The 20,817-nt window shown below is 43.6% G+C and overlaps 1 protein-coding gene across 1 annotated transcript in view; it reads left to right on the top strand.

The window, feature by feature from the left end:
• RYR3 (ryanodine receptor 3) overlaps positions 1-20,817 on the top strand; it is a 374,244-nt gene that overhangs the window by 286,091 nt on the left and 67,336 nt on the right. The window contains exons 63-66 of the mRNA XM_065871700.1: positions 1,847-2,085; positions 3,453-3,534; positions 12,756-12,886; positions 19,129-19,449. Coding sequence (XP_065727772.1) covers positions 1,847-2,085; positions 3,453-3,534; positions 12,756-12,886; positions 19,129-19,449 — 773 coding nt within the window. The remainder of the gene's footprint in view (positions 1-1,846; positions 2,086-3,452; positions 3,535-12,755; positions 12,887-19,128; positions 19,450-20,817) is intronic.

Below are 20,817 nucleotides of genomic sequence, written 5' to 3'. Positions count from 1 at the left end.
TTCGTATCTAATTCTCCACAAAAAAAGAAAAAGGAAGAACTGCGTGATGGGTGGCAATGCCATAAGAATCCTGGGAGAGGGGACCCATAGCACTCTGAATTCAAAATGGCCAAGGAGGGGATGTGATTACCAGACGATCAAAGACAAAGATAGACTCGAGCCCATGACCTGAGGGTCTGATGGGAAAGATGGCTGAACAAGAAAGGAAGTCTTCCTTTTCTTTCACATACATACATATATGTGTATGTGTGTGTGTGTGTCTGTGTATATATATTCTGGTAGTATAAACATAAATTATTTGATGAGATAAAAAAGAGAAGCAGTGCAAATAACTGACAGGGAGTTTTCTTTAACACACTCATTAAGCAGGGCCCTTGTCAAAGTTGAGAAGAGAACACACATCCCAAAACCCAACGCAGAAGAGAGGCACCAACCTAAAAGAGTGGCCAGATGATGAAAATCCTCTACAAACTAAGAATGTTTTTTTTTTTTTTTAAAGTTAAGGGTAGTTAAAGGGGATTTTCAAGTGTCGGAGAGAAACAAACATGTTGTGGAGATATTACGACAGCACAACATTTTCACGCCCAGACCAAAGCATCCCAGGGATGCAACTGGGACGAGGAATCTTTATTCCCAAAAGCATGCAAAATGCTTTAAGAGAGAGTCCTCTTTCTCAAACGTACCGACCTGCATTTTTTTTTTCGTAGTGATTCCTGAGAAAACCTGAGGAGGATGGTTCATAAATACTTACAGCAAGCCTCACTGACTTTCTTTCCTTGTTTTTATTTTTCTGATTGGCTGGATGATTATCATGAAAATGCTGTAGATAAAAAGCATCTGTCCTTATAGCAAGCCTGTCATAATCTTGTGAATAAGATGTAGAAATATGGAAAAGAACAGATGACTTGTAGGCTTTGTTCCAGTTCTAAGTTTCATAAAATAGTTTTAAAGGAAAGCCCCGGGTACCCATAGCTAATCTCCATTCTCACATGTTTTTTTTTTTTTTTTTTTTTTTTTTTTGCGGTACGTGGGCCTCTCACTGTTGTGGCCTCTCCCACTGCGGAGCACAGGCTCCGGACGCGCAGGCTCAGCGGCCATGGCTCACGGGCCCAGCCGCTCTGCAGCATGTGGGATCTTCCCGGACCGGGGCACGAACCCCTGTCCCCTGCATCGGCAGGCGGACTCTCAACCACTGCGCCACCAGGGAAGCCCTTCTCACATGTTTTTTTCGGTGGTCTGATTAAGCTGTCTGTTTTAAAAGGGGCTGGCTCTTCTCCACTCCCCTTCTCCAAGCTAGAACATCCCTGAAAACTGACAGAAATCTAAGCTTCAGTTGATTTAATTCTCTGTTCTCTCTCTCTAAGAGGTCCTACATCACAGGAGAGCTAATATTTCTAATATTATTAGAAATATAATAGGAGAGCTAATATTTCCTTATGAAAGTTGCTGAGCCCATGTGGAGCTGCAAGAAAAGCTCCCCTCGCCCTCCTTTTAATTAGATATTTGCAGAAGAATGTAGCCAGCCGCAATATTATATAGATAGCAGGTGACCAATATCAGTTTCTTTCTAAGTCGTCCTGCCATTTCCTAAGAGTTGAGCAGTCATTCCCTGAAATCAAGCATGCCTTCCAGTTGCTGGCCCCGCCCCCCGCCCTTTGGGCTTGTGGATCCCAGTTTCTTTTTGGATGCTAATAACCACTCTCTCCATTTCTCCCGACTGGGCGTCTTCCAGGTGAGTGGGGTGTCAAATGTCTGCCCGGGTTGCACTGCAAGCCACCAGTCTCAAGAAGGGGGTTGGCCAAAGATTCAGATTACGCTTCTGGTTTTGAACACTGTTTGCTTACAGGACAGTCATGAAGTCAGGCTCAGAGCTGGTGAAGGCCGGGTTACGAGCATTCTTTGAAAATGCAGCCGAAGACTTAGAGAAGACTTCAGAAAACCTGAAGCTCGGCAAGTTTACCCATTCCAGAACGCAGATTAAAGGCGTCTCTCAGAATATAAACTACACCACGGTGGCCCTGCTGCCCATCCTGAAGTCCATCTTTGAGCACATGGCTCAGCATCAGTTCGGGGTGGATTTACTCTGTGAGTCAGCCTGCTGTCCGTCATGGATCCATGTGCATCAGGCCACGGATCAGTAGGAAGTGTGTGGCTCACTCCCTTAGGCTGACCTTGAGGACAGAGTAGAGATAACTCTTCCACACTTTTTCCTTCTTAGATTTAAAAATGAAGTAATAGACTCTTGGAGGGGAAGAAATGCCCAAATTTGAGTATATGATATTTCATCTTTTCCCACTGTTTTTCAGGACCACATTTTTCCACCCACTGGTTTAGCTCTCAGCCATTGTGTTCTCACTTAATTTGAATAGGTTATCTGAGAAATCCAGCAAGAGATATAGGTTGCTCCCAGACCACCAATTTTCCTGTAAAGAAGCTTTAATGTATTCATTGGATACCAGGAGCAAAGAGAAGCTGCTAACATTTCATTGTCTAAGCCTCCAGAAGAAGACTGTAGTTGGTTGGTTTTCTTTTCGTTTGCATTTGGTACCATGTCCAGCCCTCTTATACTGCCACCAAGCTTCAGTTTCACACTTTAAATGGTGGCACAAGATTTAATTAGTTTAACCAGTTGTCAGTAGCTGAGGCTGTGTCTTCCATAGCCTTCGACAGGGAAAATCAGTTATTTCCATGGGGTTAGGGGGACAGGTAGGAGAACATTGAAACTCACTATTCTGTGTCATGGACACAATGCACTTCCTTGTTGAAAAATTAAAAATTAAATTAGTTCTCTTTATGTTAAATTGGTTCCAGTCTTATCGTGAGTTCCATACATTAATAGAGGCACATAGCCTGCCCATTAAGTTCCTAAGCGAAACATGCCGTTCCCTTGGGAAACACGGCAAAATCGTGATACAGTTGAATTACCTTTTGAAAAACATCAGAGAACTTGGAACAGGTGGACATGAGGAATTTTGCTCTGTCTCTGCAGAGGTAGGGACATTGTACATATCTCCCTAAGAAAGGAATAAAAAGCTCATTCAAACTTCTTTGATTTCTTGCACTCTTCCTTTCAAAAGAAGGAGATAGTGCTCTGGATAAAATTTGATTACAGCGTCTCCCTCTGTTGGAGGGGGAAATAAATACCCATATGGAAGGACTCATTGGTCAAATGATTCCTTTCCCCGAGAAGCAATGTGATCTGTATCAGGAGTCCTACAAAGGAATTGGGATAGCTCAATGGAGGGTGTTTTTCTGTTGGTGTTTCCTCTCCCAGTTCAGCAACTGGCATTTGAGTAGAGAGGGGCTATATTTGTTAAAAAGAGAGAAAGAGAGCTCTTTGGCTCTTAGGTGATGCCACCACGTGTTTCCTGTTTGCAGACCCTTTCTGTGTGCAGGAGGTGGGCCACTGGGATTGATGAACAGGAATGACAGCTCTTGTTTGGTCTTTTCAGTGGGTGACGTGCAGATTTCATGCTACCATATACTGTGCAGCCTCTACTCCCTTGGGACAGGAAAGAACATCTATGTTGAAAGGTAATTAGCGAACAAAAGAGGCTAACACATTCAGGCTGAATGTGTCACTTAAGTCTTTAAACATTTAACAACAGCATCTTTTCAATCCAGCAAAAGCGAAATGCTCACTGAAATGGCTTGGTGATTTTGAGCCTCGGGTATGAAATGTTTACGGCAGTACAAAATGTGTTAATGAGGCTTCTGAGATGTATGACTTCCCTGGCGATAGCTGCAGAATGTATGTGGCTGGAGCAGCAATATAGCCAAGCTAAACCATGTGCTGGTGGCCAAAAAAATGTCGAAGAAATGTCTCTTTTTTCATAATCACAGTTTCCAAATAGCCTCCAGAGTCCCTGTGGTTAAAGCTTGCTGAGAAGCTCAAGGGACGTGAGGCGGTTGCTTTAGTGTTTAATGAGTTTCTGTGTGATACAGCCCTGGACCTTTACCATTCTCGGCTGTCACATTAGCTATAGTTTTAGACAAGTCCACACTTTGGAAGCAGAAATGCTATTCAATGGTGTTGAGTCTGAACAGGCAGATTTGCTGAGGTGCCTAGGTTCCTGCTCTACTCACTACCCTGCCTGGAGCGATGGAGGCCTTCGGTGACCGCCTGCTTTTCACCATCAAATGCCGTGTGTTGTGTGGTTCTGTTTACATCCACGGGGAAGATCAGGAAGATAAACACAGTGTTAGCCAGACCCTAGACTTAGTCTTGTCCTTGGAAGACGTTTTTTCCCTTTTCTGCCTTTTTAGTCAACGATACTGAAGGATTTTGATCTGTGCTTAAAATTATTTAATCTAAACATCCCCTTGGTATCCACGCTCCATGAGCCTCCTCAGTTTATGATACCTTTACAAACAAGCCGATGGTAAATCCCCATTTCACATCGAAACTTACATAAATTCTAATTGCAATTTCTCAATAAAGTAAAGACAAGACTTGGGCTCCTTCAAGAACTCAAGAACTGATGACTTGAAATCATGTGCTGATAACCAAACAATGTTGAAGAAATGTCTATCTCGTCATAACTACTGCTTTTAAGTAGCTTCTAGAGTTCAAGAAATCAACTGGAGAACTAATGCCTAATTTATTTTGATTATGATTTTAATTCCTTAGAGTTATGTAGCTTTCCTTATTGTTTTACATGAAATATAGATAAATAGTTCTATCCTTTAATAGGAACTGGGCAGACAAAAGTCATAACCATATTTTATACCAAATCAACAAGAAACTGAATAAAATTTTTTCTGTTTAATACAGAATTTCACTTAGGGAAGGTATCTTTACTTTCATTAAGCATTTGTGAATATTTTCTCAGTATCTTTTCTTATTCTGTCAGTTTCTATGTGCGTATATACCTACATCTATATGTGTATGTGTTTCTTTACACAATTTTTTGAAAAGCTTATGCATTATTCTCTTTTTAAAAAAGAAAAAAATTCAAAGAAAGGTCAACTCTGAAATGTCAGACCAGAAAAAGACTCTTCTTCATATGACTTTTTATATTTTATTCATATACTCACAGCGCCGTAAATATTGGTGCCTGTGTTCTATACTCCACACAGGTAGAAAGCCAGGCTTGAAGAAGCCCCTAGATCAAATATGCCCCTGTTGTCTCTCCATTAGTTAATGAAACAACTAAGGAAATAAAGATTTAAAATCCGCGAGTTGTGATGCTGCCACCATTAGTGACTTTTATTTGTTTATTTTCTCTTGTATTGTGAAAGTAAGACATACTTATTCAAAAAAGAAATCAAACAGTACAGACATATGTAAAGTTAAGAGTCTGCTGTTTTCTTCACCCCAGACCACCCCACCTAGTAACAGTTTGGTGTATACCGTTCCAGGTGTTTTCTACATGTGTAAGTTTTTACACATGTTAGATCGTAATGTTGCTTTGCAACTTTGTCTTGTTGGATGAAACTAAAAACTGAATTTCTTTATCATACAACTCATATTTTTAATTTATCATTTACATAAAATCATCATTAATTCTCTACTTTAAAAAAGATTAGCAAGTTTAGTACATTTACATTTCTAGCTACTTCCTATCCTTTCTTCCTTTCCTTTTTTGCTATGTAATTCCTTATAACACGTACATTTTATTTTGGAATATTCTAGAACTAATGTTCCTTGAGTTGTTTACCTTGGTTTGTATTTAAATGATTCAGTGTGTAGCCAATCCTCTTGAACTGTGACTTTCCCATTCCAAAACTCTTATTTTGATTTCTTTTTTTTTTTTTTTTTTCCCCGTTACGCGGGCCTCTCACTGTTGTGGCCTCTCCCGTTGCGGAACACAGGCTCCGGACGCGCAGGCTCAGCGGCCATGGCTCACGGGCCCAGCCGCTCCGCGGCATGTGGGATCTTCCCGGACCAGGGCACGAACCCGCGTCCCCTGCATCGGCAGGCGGACTCTCAACCACTGCGCCACCAGGGAAGCCCTGATTTATCTCTTGGTTGGCCAGATTCATCATATGTAGTTGCTTCTGTAAGAGCCCTACTCTTGAGTCTTTGCATATTTTGGACTATCATCCTTTGACTTTATATGTGAACAGTTTCCGTGGTCATAATTCTCCTTCCTCGGAAGTGTATAGCCTTTGCTTCTTTGTGTTCTGACAGTGTGTGTTCCTTGGATCCGGTAATTTGTTCCCCACACACGTGACTTCGCCGTGGGAGGGGAGAAGCTGCTGCTCACTGGGTTCTTTCTTTGGTCTTGAAGCTCATTCACTTCACTACTACCGTGTCCCAGGGTTGGCCTTTCTGTATCAGCCCCTGCACTTCTTCTCAGAACTTAATATGCCCCCTCCGTCTTCAGAATTAGGTCCTCATTTATTTAACAAGTCTTTCATTTTATTATATTGTTGTTGGGTTTTTTGTCTTAGCTGTTGTTCAAAGAGCGAAATTATGTGTATTTATTGGCTTTTTCCTTAACCTCCCACATCTCTCATTTTCTCCTCAGTAAGTTTTAGCTAATTGTTCTTTTCTGAAACTATCTCCGTGTTAATATCTCTTCTTATATTCTGTGAAGGTAGAGAGAAGTTTTCTGGGTTTTCCTGGACAATTCTTCCTCTGAACTCTATTTCTCATCTATTTCTTGGTCATTAGGTACATTTCTAGTTCTCAAGAAGGGAAAGGAGTACTGTGCATGTATGATGCATGTATGCATGTGCGTGTATGTGTGTTCAGTGGAGGAGAGTGGACAGGGCTGAAACATCAGGCAGCTTCAAAACCTAGAGGCTGACTGAGAACTAACTCTTTCTCACTGTATCAGCGGTGCCTTTAGCCCTAGGAGTCATCCACCCTTATCCTTTGGTGTCCTTCCTCAACCAAAGTAAACAGCTGATGCAGATAAGAGGTTGGTGAAATTCTTGGTGCATCCTATAGAATAGGCCTTTTGCTTAGTGATTTAATGTATGTTTCTTCTCTACTTTAGAGGAGTTGAGGCAGCAGCGACAAAACAGGTTACTTCCCACTCTTTCACTCTACGTCACCTCCACTGGTTCTCCAGGCCAGGCGTCCAGGTCATAGTTATGGCAGATGGCATGCACACTCCTTCCTACTCTGGTCCTGCCTGCCACTCTGCAGGATGGAACCTGAGTCCCACACACGTCCAACAGGTCTCCCAGGGCCTGCTCACACCCTTAAGTCTCATCGTTTCAAGCAAAACTCCTTTCCTGGGCTCCTCAAAATCCCCATATTCACTTCCAATGATGTCTACACTCTGCTCTAGGTCTTGAAAGAATGTTTCAGTTTCAGCATCTTCACTTGATTTGGTCCATACTTTGCTGGATATACTTTGATTAATTGATAGAGCATTTGATGGGGGTGCATCAAGAAAACTAAGTTTTGTAATTAACTGCATTGAGCATTGACTCTCCATTTTATTTCAAATTAAAACTTTATTTTTGCCTTCACACTTTAGAAATGTTTATATCTTCCTTCCTGCTTTGCCCCCTTTGACCAGTTTTGTTCTGATCAAACATGGCTTTTCCTAAACCACTGAGATTACTAGTATTTCTATCTAGGACCTTGCTCTGCCTCCACTTTCTGCCCCTGTGCTACGTGTTGCTTCCTCTCCTTAGCATCCTCTGGAATTTACATGAAGGAACTTTCAAAATTGCAAAGCACCAGATATGTGCAGGCATAATTATTATTACCATGATGACTTTGTCTCTGCCTGTGTCCCGGATGATAGACAGTTGAGAAGCAAGGTCCCAGTCCATGGAAATAAAATTGAGAGGTCAACTTAGGAAGTAACAAGAACTGAAATACAAATTGAACCAAAGTGAAAAGGCGGAAGGGAGGGATAAATTAGGAATTTGGGATTAACAGATACACACCACTATATATAACATAGATAAACAACAAAGACCTACTGTAGAGCACAGGGAACTATATTCAATATCTTGTAGTAACCTATAGTGGAAACAAATCTGAAAAAGAATGTATACATACACCAAATCACTCTGCTTCACACCTGTTACATTGTAAATCAACTATACTTCAACTAAAAAGAAAGTAAATTGAACCGTCTAAATCAACTATACTTCAACTAAAAAAAAAGTAAATTGAACCGTCTAAATCAACTATACTTCAACTAAAAAAAAGTAAATTGAACCGTCTAAATCAACTATACTTCAACTAAAAAAAAAGTAAATTGAACCGTCTAAATCAACTATACTTCAACTAAAAAGAAAGTAAATTGAACCGTCTAAATCAACTATACTTCAACTAAAAAGAAAGTAAATTGAACCGTCTAAATCAACTATACTTCAACTAAAAAAAAAGTAAATTGAACCGTCTAAATCAACTATACTTCAACTAAAAAAAAGTAAATTGAACCGTCTAAATCAACTATACTTCAACTAAAAAAAAAGTAAATTGAACCGTCTAAATCAACTATACTTCAACTAAAAAGAAAGTAAATTGAACCGTCTAAGTCAACTATACTTCAACTAAAAAGAAAGTAAATTGAACCGTCTAAATCAACTATACTTCAACTAAAAAAAAGTAAATTGAACCGTCTAAATCAACTATACTTCAACTAAAAAAAAAGTAAATTGAACCGTCTAAATCAACTATACTTCAACTAAAAAAAAAGTAAATTGAACCGTCTAAATCAACTATACTTCAACTAAAAAAAAAGTAAATTGAACCGTCTAAATCAACTATACTTCAACTAAAAAAAAAGTAAATTGAACCGTCTAAATCAACTATACTTCAACTAAAAAAAAAGTAAATTGAACCGTCTAAATCAACTATACTTCAACTAAAAAAAAAGTAAATTGAACCGTCTAAATCAACTATACTTCAACTAAAAAAAAAGTAAATTGAACCGTCTAAATCAACTATACTTCAACTAAAAAAAAAGTAAATTGAACCGTCTAAATCAACTATACTTCAACTAAAAAAAAAGTAAATTGAACCGTCTAAATCAACTATACTTCAACTAAAAAAAAAGTAAATTGAACCGTCTAAATCAACTATACTTCAACTAAAAAAAAGTAAATTGAACCGTCTAAATCAACTATACTTCAACTAAAAAAAAAGTAAATTGAACCGTCTAAATCAACTATACTTCAACTAAAAAAAAAGTAAATTGAACCGTCTAAATCAACTATACTTCAACTAAAAAAAAAGTAAATTGAACCGTCTAAATCAACTATACTTCAACTAAAAAAAAAGTAAATTGAACCGTCTAAATCAACTATACTTCAACTAAAAAAAAGTAAATTGAACCGTCTAAATCAACTATACTTCAACTAAAAAAAAAGTAAATTGAACCGTCTAAATCAACTATACTTCAACTAAAAAAAAAGTAAATTGAACCGTCTAAATCAACTATACTTCAACTAAAAAAAAGTAAATTGAACCGTCTAAATCAACTATACTTCAACTAAAAAAAAGTAAATTGAACCGTCTTCAGTCTGTCAGCATTGACCAAGTATATGAAAAATACTGTTCTAGGCAATAAGAGCTAAGGCAGGGGGTGGGTGGGTAGGGGGAGAGTGAGTTTCTCTATCCACTGATAAACTCTTCCAGTAGATCCTTTAGTTGCCATGGAACTGTTTCTGTAGCCCTTGCTCTGCTTGGTCTATACCCACACTGCCCCCTGGCGGGGGGCACTAATGATCCGAGAAGCATTTTAACAGCAGGCCTTTGCCAGGCTCAGTCCCCCTTGGACCTGGAAGACCAAGGTCATTCACTCTGGTATTTCACAGCCAGGAACGTTAATTGACAGACTCCTGGGCTTGTATTTCTTTCCTTTCGTAACTTAACTCTTTATTTCCTTTTCCTCCTCAAAAGGCAAGACTAGTGAGAGGAAATGGGGTATCTCTCCTCACTGGCTGGCCCCTGGGGTTGATTAAAATGCAGAGAATGTTGACTGAAAAAACAGCCCCTGTGTGTCCTCATGTTTGATGCGTACAGGCCCTCACTCTGCTCAGCTGTCCCTGAGGGTGTTGGCCTCTTCTCATGCCTCTCCACCACCACCGTGAGCATAGCAAAGAAGGGAGGGGATGGGGGAAGAAGGGGTGAAGAGAAGGGGAGGTGGGAGAACAGGCCTGGCCAGGGCCTGCTCAGAGGTGAAGCAGCTTTGCAAAGCTTCCCGGAGAGGAGGCCTGGTCTCTGCGGTCTCCACAGCCCCACTGCTTCCCCTGCTTTCTCCCTCCACCACTGATGCAGCCTCCAAATGGAGCCGGGCAGCACACACAGGGCCCAGGGGGGGCTGCTGCTCTGTCTCCAGAGCAGACCTGGATGGGGCGAGTTAACAGTCAGACCTTCCACGGAAGGACAAGGCTGTGCTGTTAGCTGAGAGCTGCTTGTCCGGTTGAGGGCATTCTTGCTTGCTAGAGGCTAATTTGAAAGTTATCTGCTCAAATACTTCATGGCCAAATAAACTGTCAGCTGGTCCCCTAAAAGCTGAGCCCAAGAAGAAGATACAAGATAAGGAATAAAACCATATATATTAATTGTCTTTGAAAGTAATGAAAAGATCTCATTTTTCATAAGTTTGCTAACTTGGCTGAGATTGTGTGGGGATTCCAAGGGACACACAGCTTTCTACCGATGCACTCACCCACCCTCTCCCTCCTTCCTCTCTCTGGTCCAGTAGATTCCTCTGGCATCTCAAGCAGAGCAGTTCTGTGAACCCCCAGGCTAGCTCCTGATTCTACCCCAAATAGTCCTGTCAAATCAGTTTTTCAGGACCAGTTAAGATCACATTTTTAATCCAGCTCAAATGTGTATCTTCCTGTGTGCTATAATGAAGTTGCAGGTTGATTTTAATCCTTATAATTAGACCATAAAGACATGTTATTTTGTCATACTGCATCAGGGTTCTATGTTTCCTTCCCGCATTCATTTCACCACCTGGAAGCCAAAGGCCAAGGTTAGGACTACCTCACCCCTCAGTAAACAGTGACTCCCCTAGCCAGCCCCCTGCCTTGCCCCATAGTAAATGCTTGTTATCCCATCCAGAGACCCTGCAGCTTTGACATTCTTTCTTCTTGGTGCTGCTGGAATTGTTGGCTGTTGTCGTAGTGAAAGGTAGTTAATGCGGTCTTAGGTTTGGGTTTTGGTGGGAGCTAAAGGGAACCCCGAGAACTGAATGCCTTCCTGTTTCCACAGAATTGCAGTAGTAGGTTGTTTGCTCTTGACTCCAAGTGTGCCCTCTCTACCTGGCGGTTTTCTCCACGATGATTCTGTAACATCCCCCAAGATGCAGCCTGACACCCTCCACTCCCAAAGCTTCTGCTACTGGGCTTCATATACACAGTATCCACGCTCAGTTTGAGTTACCAGTCACAGAGGAGGGCAACAATCCTGTAAGCCTGAACCCTGTAAGCCCTTCCAACTCTTCATTATCGACCTACTGTCTGCATTTTCCATTAGATATCTTTGTATCACAGTCTAACAAAGGACTCACATTATTGGTTTATTTGAAGACATTTTTCCCCTTGTTTGGGAACTGACATCACTTGTGTAACTCACAAGGCGGGCATGTAGTCTGTCTGTGATTGAATGCCAGTGAGTGGCAGAGAAAAGATATTGATGGGTGGAAACCAGATGGCTCTGGTCTCCCATTCATCAGAAAGCAATAGATGTCAGCCCCCATATGGGGCCCTTCTAGCCAGCACTATCACTGTGTCATCTCACTAGCAGAAAGGACCTGCGGGGTTAGAAAGTACAACTCCAAGGCTAAGCCCAGGTCTGCGAGGGGGAAGCACTATTTCAGTACTAGCTCTGCTTTGACCAGCTGGTGGGCTGGTTCCCATCCGTTATTCTTGCAGCCTTGGTTATCCTGCAAGGAGCACAACGCCTCTCAGCCGGAGAACGATTGGGTTGGCCAAAAAGTTCGTTCGGGCTTTTGGCCAATCCTATACAAATCTGAACTAGGAATCCCAAGCATTTTGGGGGTTTTTTTGTTTGTTTTTTGTTTTTTTTGCGGTACGCGGGCCTCTCACTGTTGTGGCCTCTCCAGTTGTGGAGCACAGGCTCCGGATGCGCAGGCTCAGCGGCCATGGCTCACGGGCCCAGCCGCTCCGTGGCATGTGGGATCCATCCGGACCGGGGCACGAACCCGCGTCCCCTGCATCGGCAGGCGGACTCAACCACTGCGCCACCAGGGAAGTCCAGCATTTTGTTTTTGACTGATTGCTTATTTCACAGAAGGACTTAAAAGCCAGAGCTTAATACATGGTGGACACACAAATGTTTGTGGAAAAAAAGAGAAGTAATAGGTGTTGGAGCTCTTTCGTCTAAATCAAGCAATGTGTTTTAGGACCTGTCGTTTCTCTCGCAAAACAGGCTTTTAGTTTTGTGTCTTATTGGTGCTTTTGGCCCATTATCTACTGTTCCCACTGGTGGACACAAGCTCCAGTCACAGGGAACAGACACAGAGAAATTACACAGAAGATTTCAAAACATTCTGGGAACCAGGAAGATCCGATTCAATTTGGATGCCAGCAAAACTTGCTCTCAGAGATGCTGGGAGAGAAGAACAAAGCTACACAGTGTATTATATCACCTTAGTTGCTTAAGAACTAGGTACCAGGGAGTGAGACCATTGTAAACCGTTGGTTAGTGTCCAGAGAAAGGTGAGGGAGGGGGAAGAGCATGCAACCTTGCTGAGCCTGGAGCCCAGGCTGTCCAGGGGAGCCATCTATGGGGAAGTGGCCCACCAATGCATGGGGCCAGCATGGGGCTGTCACCACTTCTAAATGGACTTCTTTGTTTCCAGGCAACGTCCTGCCCTCGGAGAATGCCTGGCCTCACTGGCAGCTGCCATACCAGTGGCCTTCCTGGAGCCCACCCTTGACTGCTACAACCCACTCTCAGTCTTCAACGCCAAAACCCCCAGGGAGAGGTCTAGTAAGTATCATCCCACAGAGGTCATCACTGATGTGCTTGAAGAAAGCGGCGGGAGGGAAGGCCACGCAGGCAGGGACGGCAGCCTGCAGCACTGTGGCTGGTTCACGTGGTCTGAGAGGGGCCGGGAGGTCAGAACTGGCACCATGTGGCACGTCTCCATCTTGCTGGAAAAGTGGGCACAGGCAAGTACTTTGTTAGCGCTAGACTTTGATTTCATCTTCTGTAAAATGAGGAGACAGTGTAGTTGATTTCTAAATCCCCTGCATCCTAAAAATTCAGGTTCTCCTGTCTGCCCTGGTCTCCGTTCTCTTTCTGCACCTGGGGATATGACTGCCCTTTACAGTTCCTCTCCAGAGTGTCAGTGGGAGGGGCACAGCTACACTAATAACCTCGTTACACTCTTTTTTTTTTTTTTTTTTTTTTTTTCTGGTACACGGGCCTCTCACTGCTGTGGCCTCTCCCGTTGCGGAGCACAGGCTCAGCGGCCATGGCTCACGGGCCCAGCCGCTCCGCGGCATGTGGGATCCTCCCGGACCGGGACACAAAGCCGTGTCCCCTGCATCGGCAGGGGGACTCTCAACCACTGCGCCACCAGGGAAGCCCCTAACAATTTGGCAGGTTTTTTTTGTTTTGTTTTGTTTTGTTTTTGCGGTATGCGGGCCTCTCACTGTTGTGGCCTCTCCCGTTGCAGAGCACAGGCTCTGGACGCGCAGGCTCAGCGGCCATGGCTCACGGGCCCAGCCGCTCTGCGGCATGTGGGATCTTCCCGGACCGGGGCACGAACCCGCGTCCCCTGCATCGGCAGGCGGACTCTCAACCACTGCGCCACCAGGGAAGCTCTCGTTACACTCTTCAAGTCCACAGACAGGCCGTGTTTCCAAGGATGATAACCACGTTTTCTCCATCTTCGGGGAAAATAAAGCAGAGAAAAACACGAGAAGGAACTGAAATTCTACAAGAAAGAGAATTTGACAGGAGTGTTGATGCACTGAGTTCTAGAACAGTGGTTGGCAAACTCTGGCCACGGGCCTAATCTGGCCCACTGATTTTTGTAAATGGTGTTTTATTAGAACATGGCCACACCCACTCATTTACAGGTTGTCTGCAGCTGCTTTAGCACTGTGTAGGGGAGGAAACATAATTTTCCCTCTACCCTTCATCGTTCTTGGCTGAGAACCCCCCCACTAAAAAAAGAATGACAGGAGAAAAACAAACTTTTACTTATGTACATATGTGTACATAAGGGAGCCCCACAAAGGTATGAGACTCAAAAGCCAGCCCAACAATTGAGGCTTATACACCATCCTGATCTAAGGAAAGGGTTCGGAGTCTGAGGCTTCAAAGGGGGTAGCAATTCATGGGAAAGCGAGAAGAGGAAGGATTTGGTAAACAGTTTGCCCTGCCATGCACGTGAGTCTTTCAGATGAAAAAGTAATCTCGGGCAAGAGCTCTCTTCTGGTACAGGCACTTGTATCTAAGGTAAACTTTCTTTATAAATGCAGATTTTCCTTACAAAAGAGTAACTCTGTTTTCAGACACTCTCCTGGGTCTGCAGTTTCTTAAAAATAATCAGCTCAAAGTAACCCCTCTGCCAAAGGGGCATATTTGGGGGTGGCCCATTCTGTTCCCCTTCAACTGTGGTTGAGTAGTGGCAGCAAAGACTGTCAGACCTGCAATGGCTAACATATTTACTGTCTGACCCCTTTATAGGAAAAGTTTTCCCACCCCCTTTTCTAGGATAACCGAGAACTGGAATCCAAGGCAGGTGGTAAACCTGCTTCTGGAGGGTAGAAGAGAGAGTCCCCATGTATGGATGAATTGTGATCCTGCTGAATGGCAATGGATTAGAACAGAGGAGCTTCCAGCAGGAACCTTGAATGAAGCTTGGACTCCAACTGGAAAGAACTACAATGATTTGATGCGACATGAAGCAAAAATTACCACGCCATGGGTCTGATCAATATTAAGAAAAACAGACCCCAAAAAATCATAGTAAACCATTTCTAACCAGAACCTATCCTATTCAGAACCAGTATTTTCTTAAAATATTGATACACAGTGCCAGCAGATGACTAGACTGTGCATCAATTCCATTTGCTTCAAGCCCCCTTTTCAAGCTATCATGGGTCCTAAGGGTTCTAGGAGAGGAAAGGTTCCTGTCACACTTTTCTCTGTCACCACTCTTCTTTCCGTCTAAGGATCCAGAGTACTAATAAGCCTTGGTGGCTTTATTCTCACTTGCTTTCATTACTTCAGATAAAAGAAGCACATGAGCCCCAGAAAGAATGAGCAGGACAATTTAGACAAGACTGTTTAAAGTTCTCTTCCCGAGCTGGAATACAGCGGAGACTAGTGTTCTCAGAGCTCGTCGAGAGAGAAGCACTGCCAAGATGCCTCCACGTTCCAGAGTCTCACGTGAAGTCTCTCAGTTAATTCCCCAACCTCCTTAGCCTCATCTCACCCTTCCTCCTCTTTCATGGACTAGGAAAAATATAGTTCCAACCTTGTTTTTCTCTGCCATCTCATGATTCCGAATGAGTCACATCTTGCAGCTAAAGTAGGAGCTGAACAACTGAGCAGGCTTTGGCAAGGTTGAGGAAGGGCTGTGACATCTGTAGGCAAAAGCCAGCAAAAATGTTGCTCCCCAACTCCAGAGGGACATGGGTCCAGTCATGACAGTGCTGGATACTTATACGTTTATTCTGCTCCAACTGTGATTCAAGAAAAAGTGTGTGTCTGTCTGTGTATCACCAACGTATAGAGCTTGCACCTTGGGAAAGAGAGAGACCTACTCTGCTCTTGAGCTCCCAGAGGTAAGCCTGCGCTCTAGAGCCTGCGAGCCACAGCTACTGAGCCCACACGCCACAATACTGAAGCCCACCCACCTAGAGCCCATGCTCCGCAGCAATGAGAAGCCCGCATACCGCAAGGAAGAGTAGACCCCGCTCACCGCAACTAGAGAAAGCCCGTGCTCAGTAACAAAGACCCAAGGCAGCTAAAAATAAATAAAATCAAATCTTTAAAAAAACAAATGAATCAACAAAGACTGAATGCTGACCGTGTGTATGGCTGTTGAAAAGTAGAGTGTACGCGAATATTTATTCTGGGATAACCAGGTTTGCCTGGAGCCAGAGAATGACTGATGGCTTGATGGACTCTGAGAAGGTAGACTTCATTCATTATACAAAGTAGGTGGCCTGAGGGACCAAGGAGGGAAAGGAATGTGACAGATGATGTGACGTGACAAATGATGTGAGTCTTTCGTTGAGAAATACAATATGAACTGATTTATGAAGGCTTCAGTCAGTTGGGCATCTCTATTAATTACCAGTTGGTGTTTTGCCAGCAGAGTTACTCATATTAGGAACTCTTCTATCTTGTAATGTCCTGGAGCATTTTCTGACTCATCCAAAAACTGGAAAAGGTTTAATACTGTTATGTGCTAGATAAAACTAGATAAAATCTTTGGTTGTGTGTGGCAGTGGTCTATTAATCAGAATATTAGATTGACCAAAACATCCTACTCACCAGCCAGTTTACTTCCCAAATCCTTATTGGAAAAATCAACCAGAGAGAAAGGAGGTCCAGTTTCCATGTAAGCTGTCTGCCTATACTACAGAGACGGTGCTCTCTGATGCTGTCTTCTTGAGGGAAGAGCTGCTTGGTGAAGAAAATACTACTTTGGAATCTAACTCAGTGGTTCTCAGACACTAGCATGTATTAGAATCATTCAAAAGGCTTGCTAAAGAATGCCAAGTCCTACCCCTAGAGTTTCTAATTCAGTAAGTCTGGATGCTGAAGGTCCTAACAAGTTTCCAGGTGATGCTGCCACTGCTGGTGGGAGGATTTCACTTTGAGAACCATTGATCTAGCAGATGAAAGGCCAGTGTGTTCTAATGGTCCCCTCTTACATTCTTGTGTCTGATTCTAATAGGACCCAGCTGAGCTGTTTTTCAGGTCGATAACTCAGCAGCATTCATTCTGCAGGTTTATTATGTGGCATTTGAAGAACAAAACAACACGTAAATCACAAATGTTTCTTCCCCTCGAGGACCAATTACACATAAATAACTTTTAAAGGCCATTGTAGTGACTCCAGTGAAGCAACCTCAAGCAGCTCTGTGTTTCTCTTAGGTAGGAAAAAAAAGTGTCCATGATGATGTATTCCCTGCGTGACATTTAAACACACACACGCCCTGAGCCTTCTCACGTATAATTTTACAACAAACAGTTGTAAACTTCAGTTGCATCTGTGGCAGTTGGCATTGTTCTGTGTGCAGAGCTTGACGGTAGAATGTTTGACTGTACTGTTCGTACCTATTGATTCTGACACTGTATGTGTCAAACGATTTTGTTTGTGAGAGTCTCCCCAGACCCCCATGTTGATGTCACCCCCGATTCTTGCTGCTCTGCAGCAAGGTACAGGCTGGACTTGTTCTCTGCAAATGACCAGCATTGGCGGTGGATCGTGTCTAACCTCTATAATTCCCTTACGCTGTAAATCATAGGAGTTCGATGTTCTTTGGCTTTCATGCTACTAGTCCTTTTGGATTGTCTGGATTTAAAGGACACTGGTTCACTCCTAACTTCCAAGGAAGAGAGATCTGTAGCCTTCTACCTGCCAAAAGGCCATACCGATAGCAACAGAAAATCACAGTCAGGGAAAGGGTGTTAGCGCCTCACAGGGCCTGCTCCGTAGCAGGGAGGCTCTTCCGAATCGTCCATCACCGGGCAGCTGCACACCATCTCCTAGAACCACTTGTAACAGCTACTGAGGCAGCCAGGATTATTCTGGATCTCTGCTCCAGGCAGGACAATTATGACAGAAATCAAGACAGTCCCTTCAATTGGCCAATATTCCTAAAGGCCAAGGAATTTGCTGTGGCCTCTTATTCATTAACCCTTCCATTCCTATGGACTTAAAATCTAGAAAAGAGAGAGACTTCACACCAGCAGTAACCCCATGGCAAAGGGCCTGCAGGCACAACCCAATTCACTAAACGTCACATTTTATCTGAAGTTTCTGCTTTGTCCTTTGAAATTCATGAGAACTTTACACTTTACTCCTAATATCAAAAAGAATTTCCTCAAATCTTCTAGTGGATCTAATAGGCTCCACTAGTGGATCTAAAATGCACCACATTTTCCTGTTGCTTCTCTGACTCCCTAGCCCCCCTGGTGTCTGATGCTTCGGCCCCACTGTGAGAAGTTTGGCCTGTAGGTGGAGTCTGCAATGAGCTGCCTCCCAGGCCCAGGTGGAGCCTGGGGGCTATGACATAAATGGACGCTCTGCAGAGCTTTCTGCTTGTGCTTCTTTTCAGCCATGCCCCGCCCTGCCACTCAGAGCCCTTGTTTCCGTCTCACCCGTCAGGAACCTCAGGATGTTTCTGGTCTCTCCTCCTGTCTTGGAGGGAAAGAGTGTCTTTTGCCTTAAGAAGGACAAGACACATATCCCCTTGGCTTCTTCTTTTTGCTATTCTTGTATCTGACAACATTTAATGTTGAACTCTGTCATCATCTCATCCTGTCTGTCCTCGTTCAGTGAAGTGGCCTTAGTCGCTCAGTGTGAGGAAGAGATAGGGCTGACTCACTAGTCCTTGCACATAAACCTTCAGAAACAAAAAGGTTTAAGCGAACGACAAGAGGTCTTGGCAAAGGTTCCTTCAGGTCATCGATAACTTCTTTTGTAAATGCAGAAATCAATGTATGTGCAAAGTTTTCTTCCCCGAAATTTCAACTGGATGGAAGGTGTTGCCTCTGGTCCAGCTGAAAGAATCTCTGATGCAAGATGTTTCTTTTTCCTTTTTGAAACAGTACAGACATGACACAGGTGACCCAACCACAAACTGGCAACTCAACACCGATGGGTTGCTTTTCTCCTAGCCCTGCCTTTCCTGCATGCACTGAGGCCAAGATGGAGAAGCAAGAGACTGACTGTATCACAGAGAAGTCTTATGAAGTGTCCCTCAGCCATGTCTCTGTTATGCTCCTTTAAGATTCAGTTTAAGTGTTCTAACCTGAATATGACATCTAGAAGATAACCCAGCCTCTGGAAGCTTCAGTCTTTACAAAGGCAGCAGGAGAGCAAAAGCTCCCCTGTATCCAGAGCTTTCTTGTTTGAGGCTCTGGGGTGGAAAATTATGTCTAAAGACCAAAGGAGGGGTGAACAGAGAGAGAGAAGGTCGCACTATTTGTGCTTTTGAATTACTGTCCCTTTATTCTTCCTGTACCCTCTCGGTCAGTTCTGGGGATGCCAGACACGGTGGAGGAGATGTGCCCTGACATCCCCCAGCTGGAAGGCCTGATGAAGGAAATCAACGACCTGGCCGAGTCAGGGGCCCGGTACACGGAGATGCCCCACGTCATCGAGGTGATCTTACCCATGCTCTGCAACTACCTGTCCTACTGGTGGGAGCGGGGGCCCGAGCACCTGCCCCCCAGCACAGGGCCCTGGTGCACCAAGGTCACCTCTGAACACCTCAGCGTCATCCTGGGCAACATTCTGAAAATCATCAACAACAACCTGGGCATCGATGAGGCCTCCTGGATGAAGCGCATTGCAGGTACCACACATGCCTTTCCTCCCCGGCCCCGGCCCCGGCCCCAGCACCAAGACGCCTGGACTCTCTTTTCTTCTCTTAGTCTGTCTTTAAGCTATTCCCCCTCCCCGCACTTTGTTATTTAACAGTGAAAAGAATTGACTTATTCCCCTGTAGAGCTTCCTGGAGCAAATGCTCCTGCCTAACTCCCCAGCTAATCCAGGTCCCTCGAATCTCCAGGAAGCCCTTCTTGATAAACTCTACCCGACTCCCATGATCATTGCTTATTTGTTTTTGGTACTTAAGAATTCCATTTGCTCCTACGGTAATAATTGTCCATATTTTCTCGGTAAGTGATCCTGCGTGTTTTCCACACGTACAAAACTCACTCCCATCTGGGCTGTACTGTAAGTTTCTAGCGTTTGTATTTCACTTTATGCTTCCTACGACGCTCTCTAACTTAGGTTCACAGTAGCCTCACTTGGAGTTCCGTCTTGTTTTGTATTCCTCCTTGCATGCAGTAGGCTCTTAATGAATGTTGTTAGCTGATTTTCTGCTCCTGAAACAACTCCAAAAGAGGAGAGCCTTGGAAAATTAGTGACCACACTTTCCACAGTCAGGAGGCCATGAGTATTTTAGTGTCCTCTGTCAGAGTAGAGTTGAGAAGACAGAAGCTAAAGCAAAGTCATTGCCTTTGATGGACCTGCGGTTTTGATGGACCATAGCTGTTTCACCCCTACAATCTCCTAATCATAAAACACAGTGGTGGGATCAGTGGTAGCTATTAGCTTCCTGGACAAATGAGCAGATATTCCAAGGAAGAAAACTTCTACCGCCTTCCTGTCTCTGAAATGAAGTTCAAATTATAAATACTTTGGGTACTGATAGCTCCTAGACAGTATAGACCCCTGGGAACATACGAGTAGATAAAGTTGGCGTTCCTTTCTTACCTATTAGCCCAGGAATATTGTTAACCCTAAGGCAGTTTGTTGAGGAGCTCTAATTTCTAAATCTGGATTAAGGGAAGGAAGGTAATGGAAGGATGGTCTCCCTTAGCTTCCCCAGAGGTGCAGTGGAAAGATGTCACAGCACCCTGATGGGAACTGAACGTGACTTGTTATGTCACAGGTGAACCCAGATCTCATTCAGTTAGGCCACTTCATTCCTGGTGCCTAAACAGAGTCCATTTTAAATAGCAACCTCAAATCAGCCATATCTGGAACAGCCATTCCGATTCCAGATCCAGAGCAGAAATGCAGCCCGGTGAAGGCTGGAGTGTGAAACGTGAGCCATCAAAAAGAAAAAGTGCTGGATTATAGGCTGTTTCCAGTTGAAACGCCCTACATGAAAGAACCTTTGAAATACACAAAATACGCAATCAATGCACTTTGT

The sequence above is a fragment of the Phocoena phocoena genome, chromosome 2 (genome assembly GCF_963924675.1).
Source record: "Phocoena phocoena chromosome 2, mPhoPho1.1, whole genome shotgun sequence".
NCBI lineage: Eukaryota > Metazoa > Chordata > Mammalia > Artiodactyla > Phocoenidae > Phocoena > Phocoena phocoena.
Note: the sequence above shows the minus strand (reverse complement) of the source record. Positions and strands in the feature narration are given on the sequence as shown.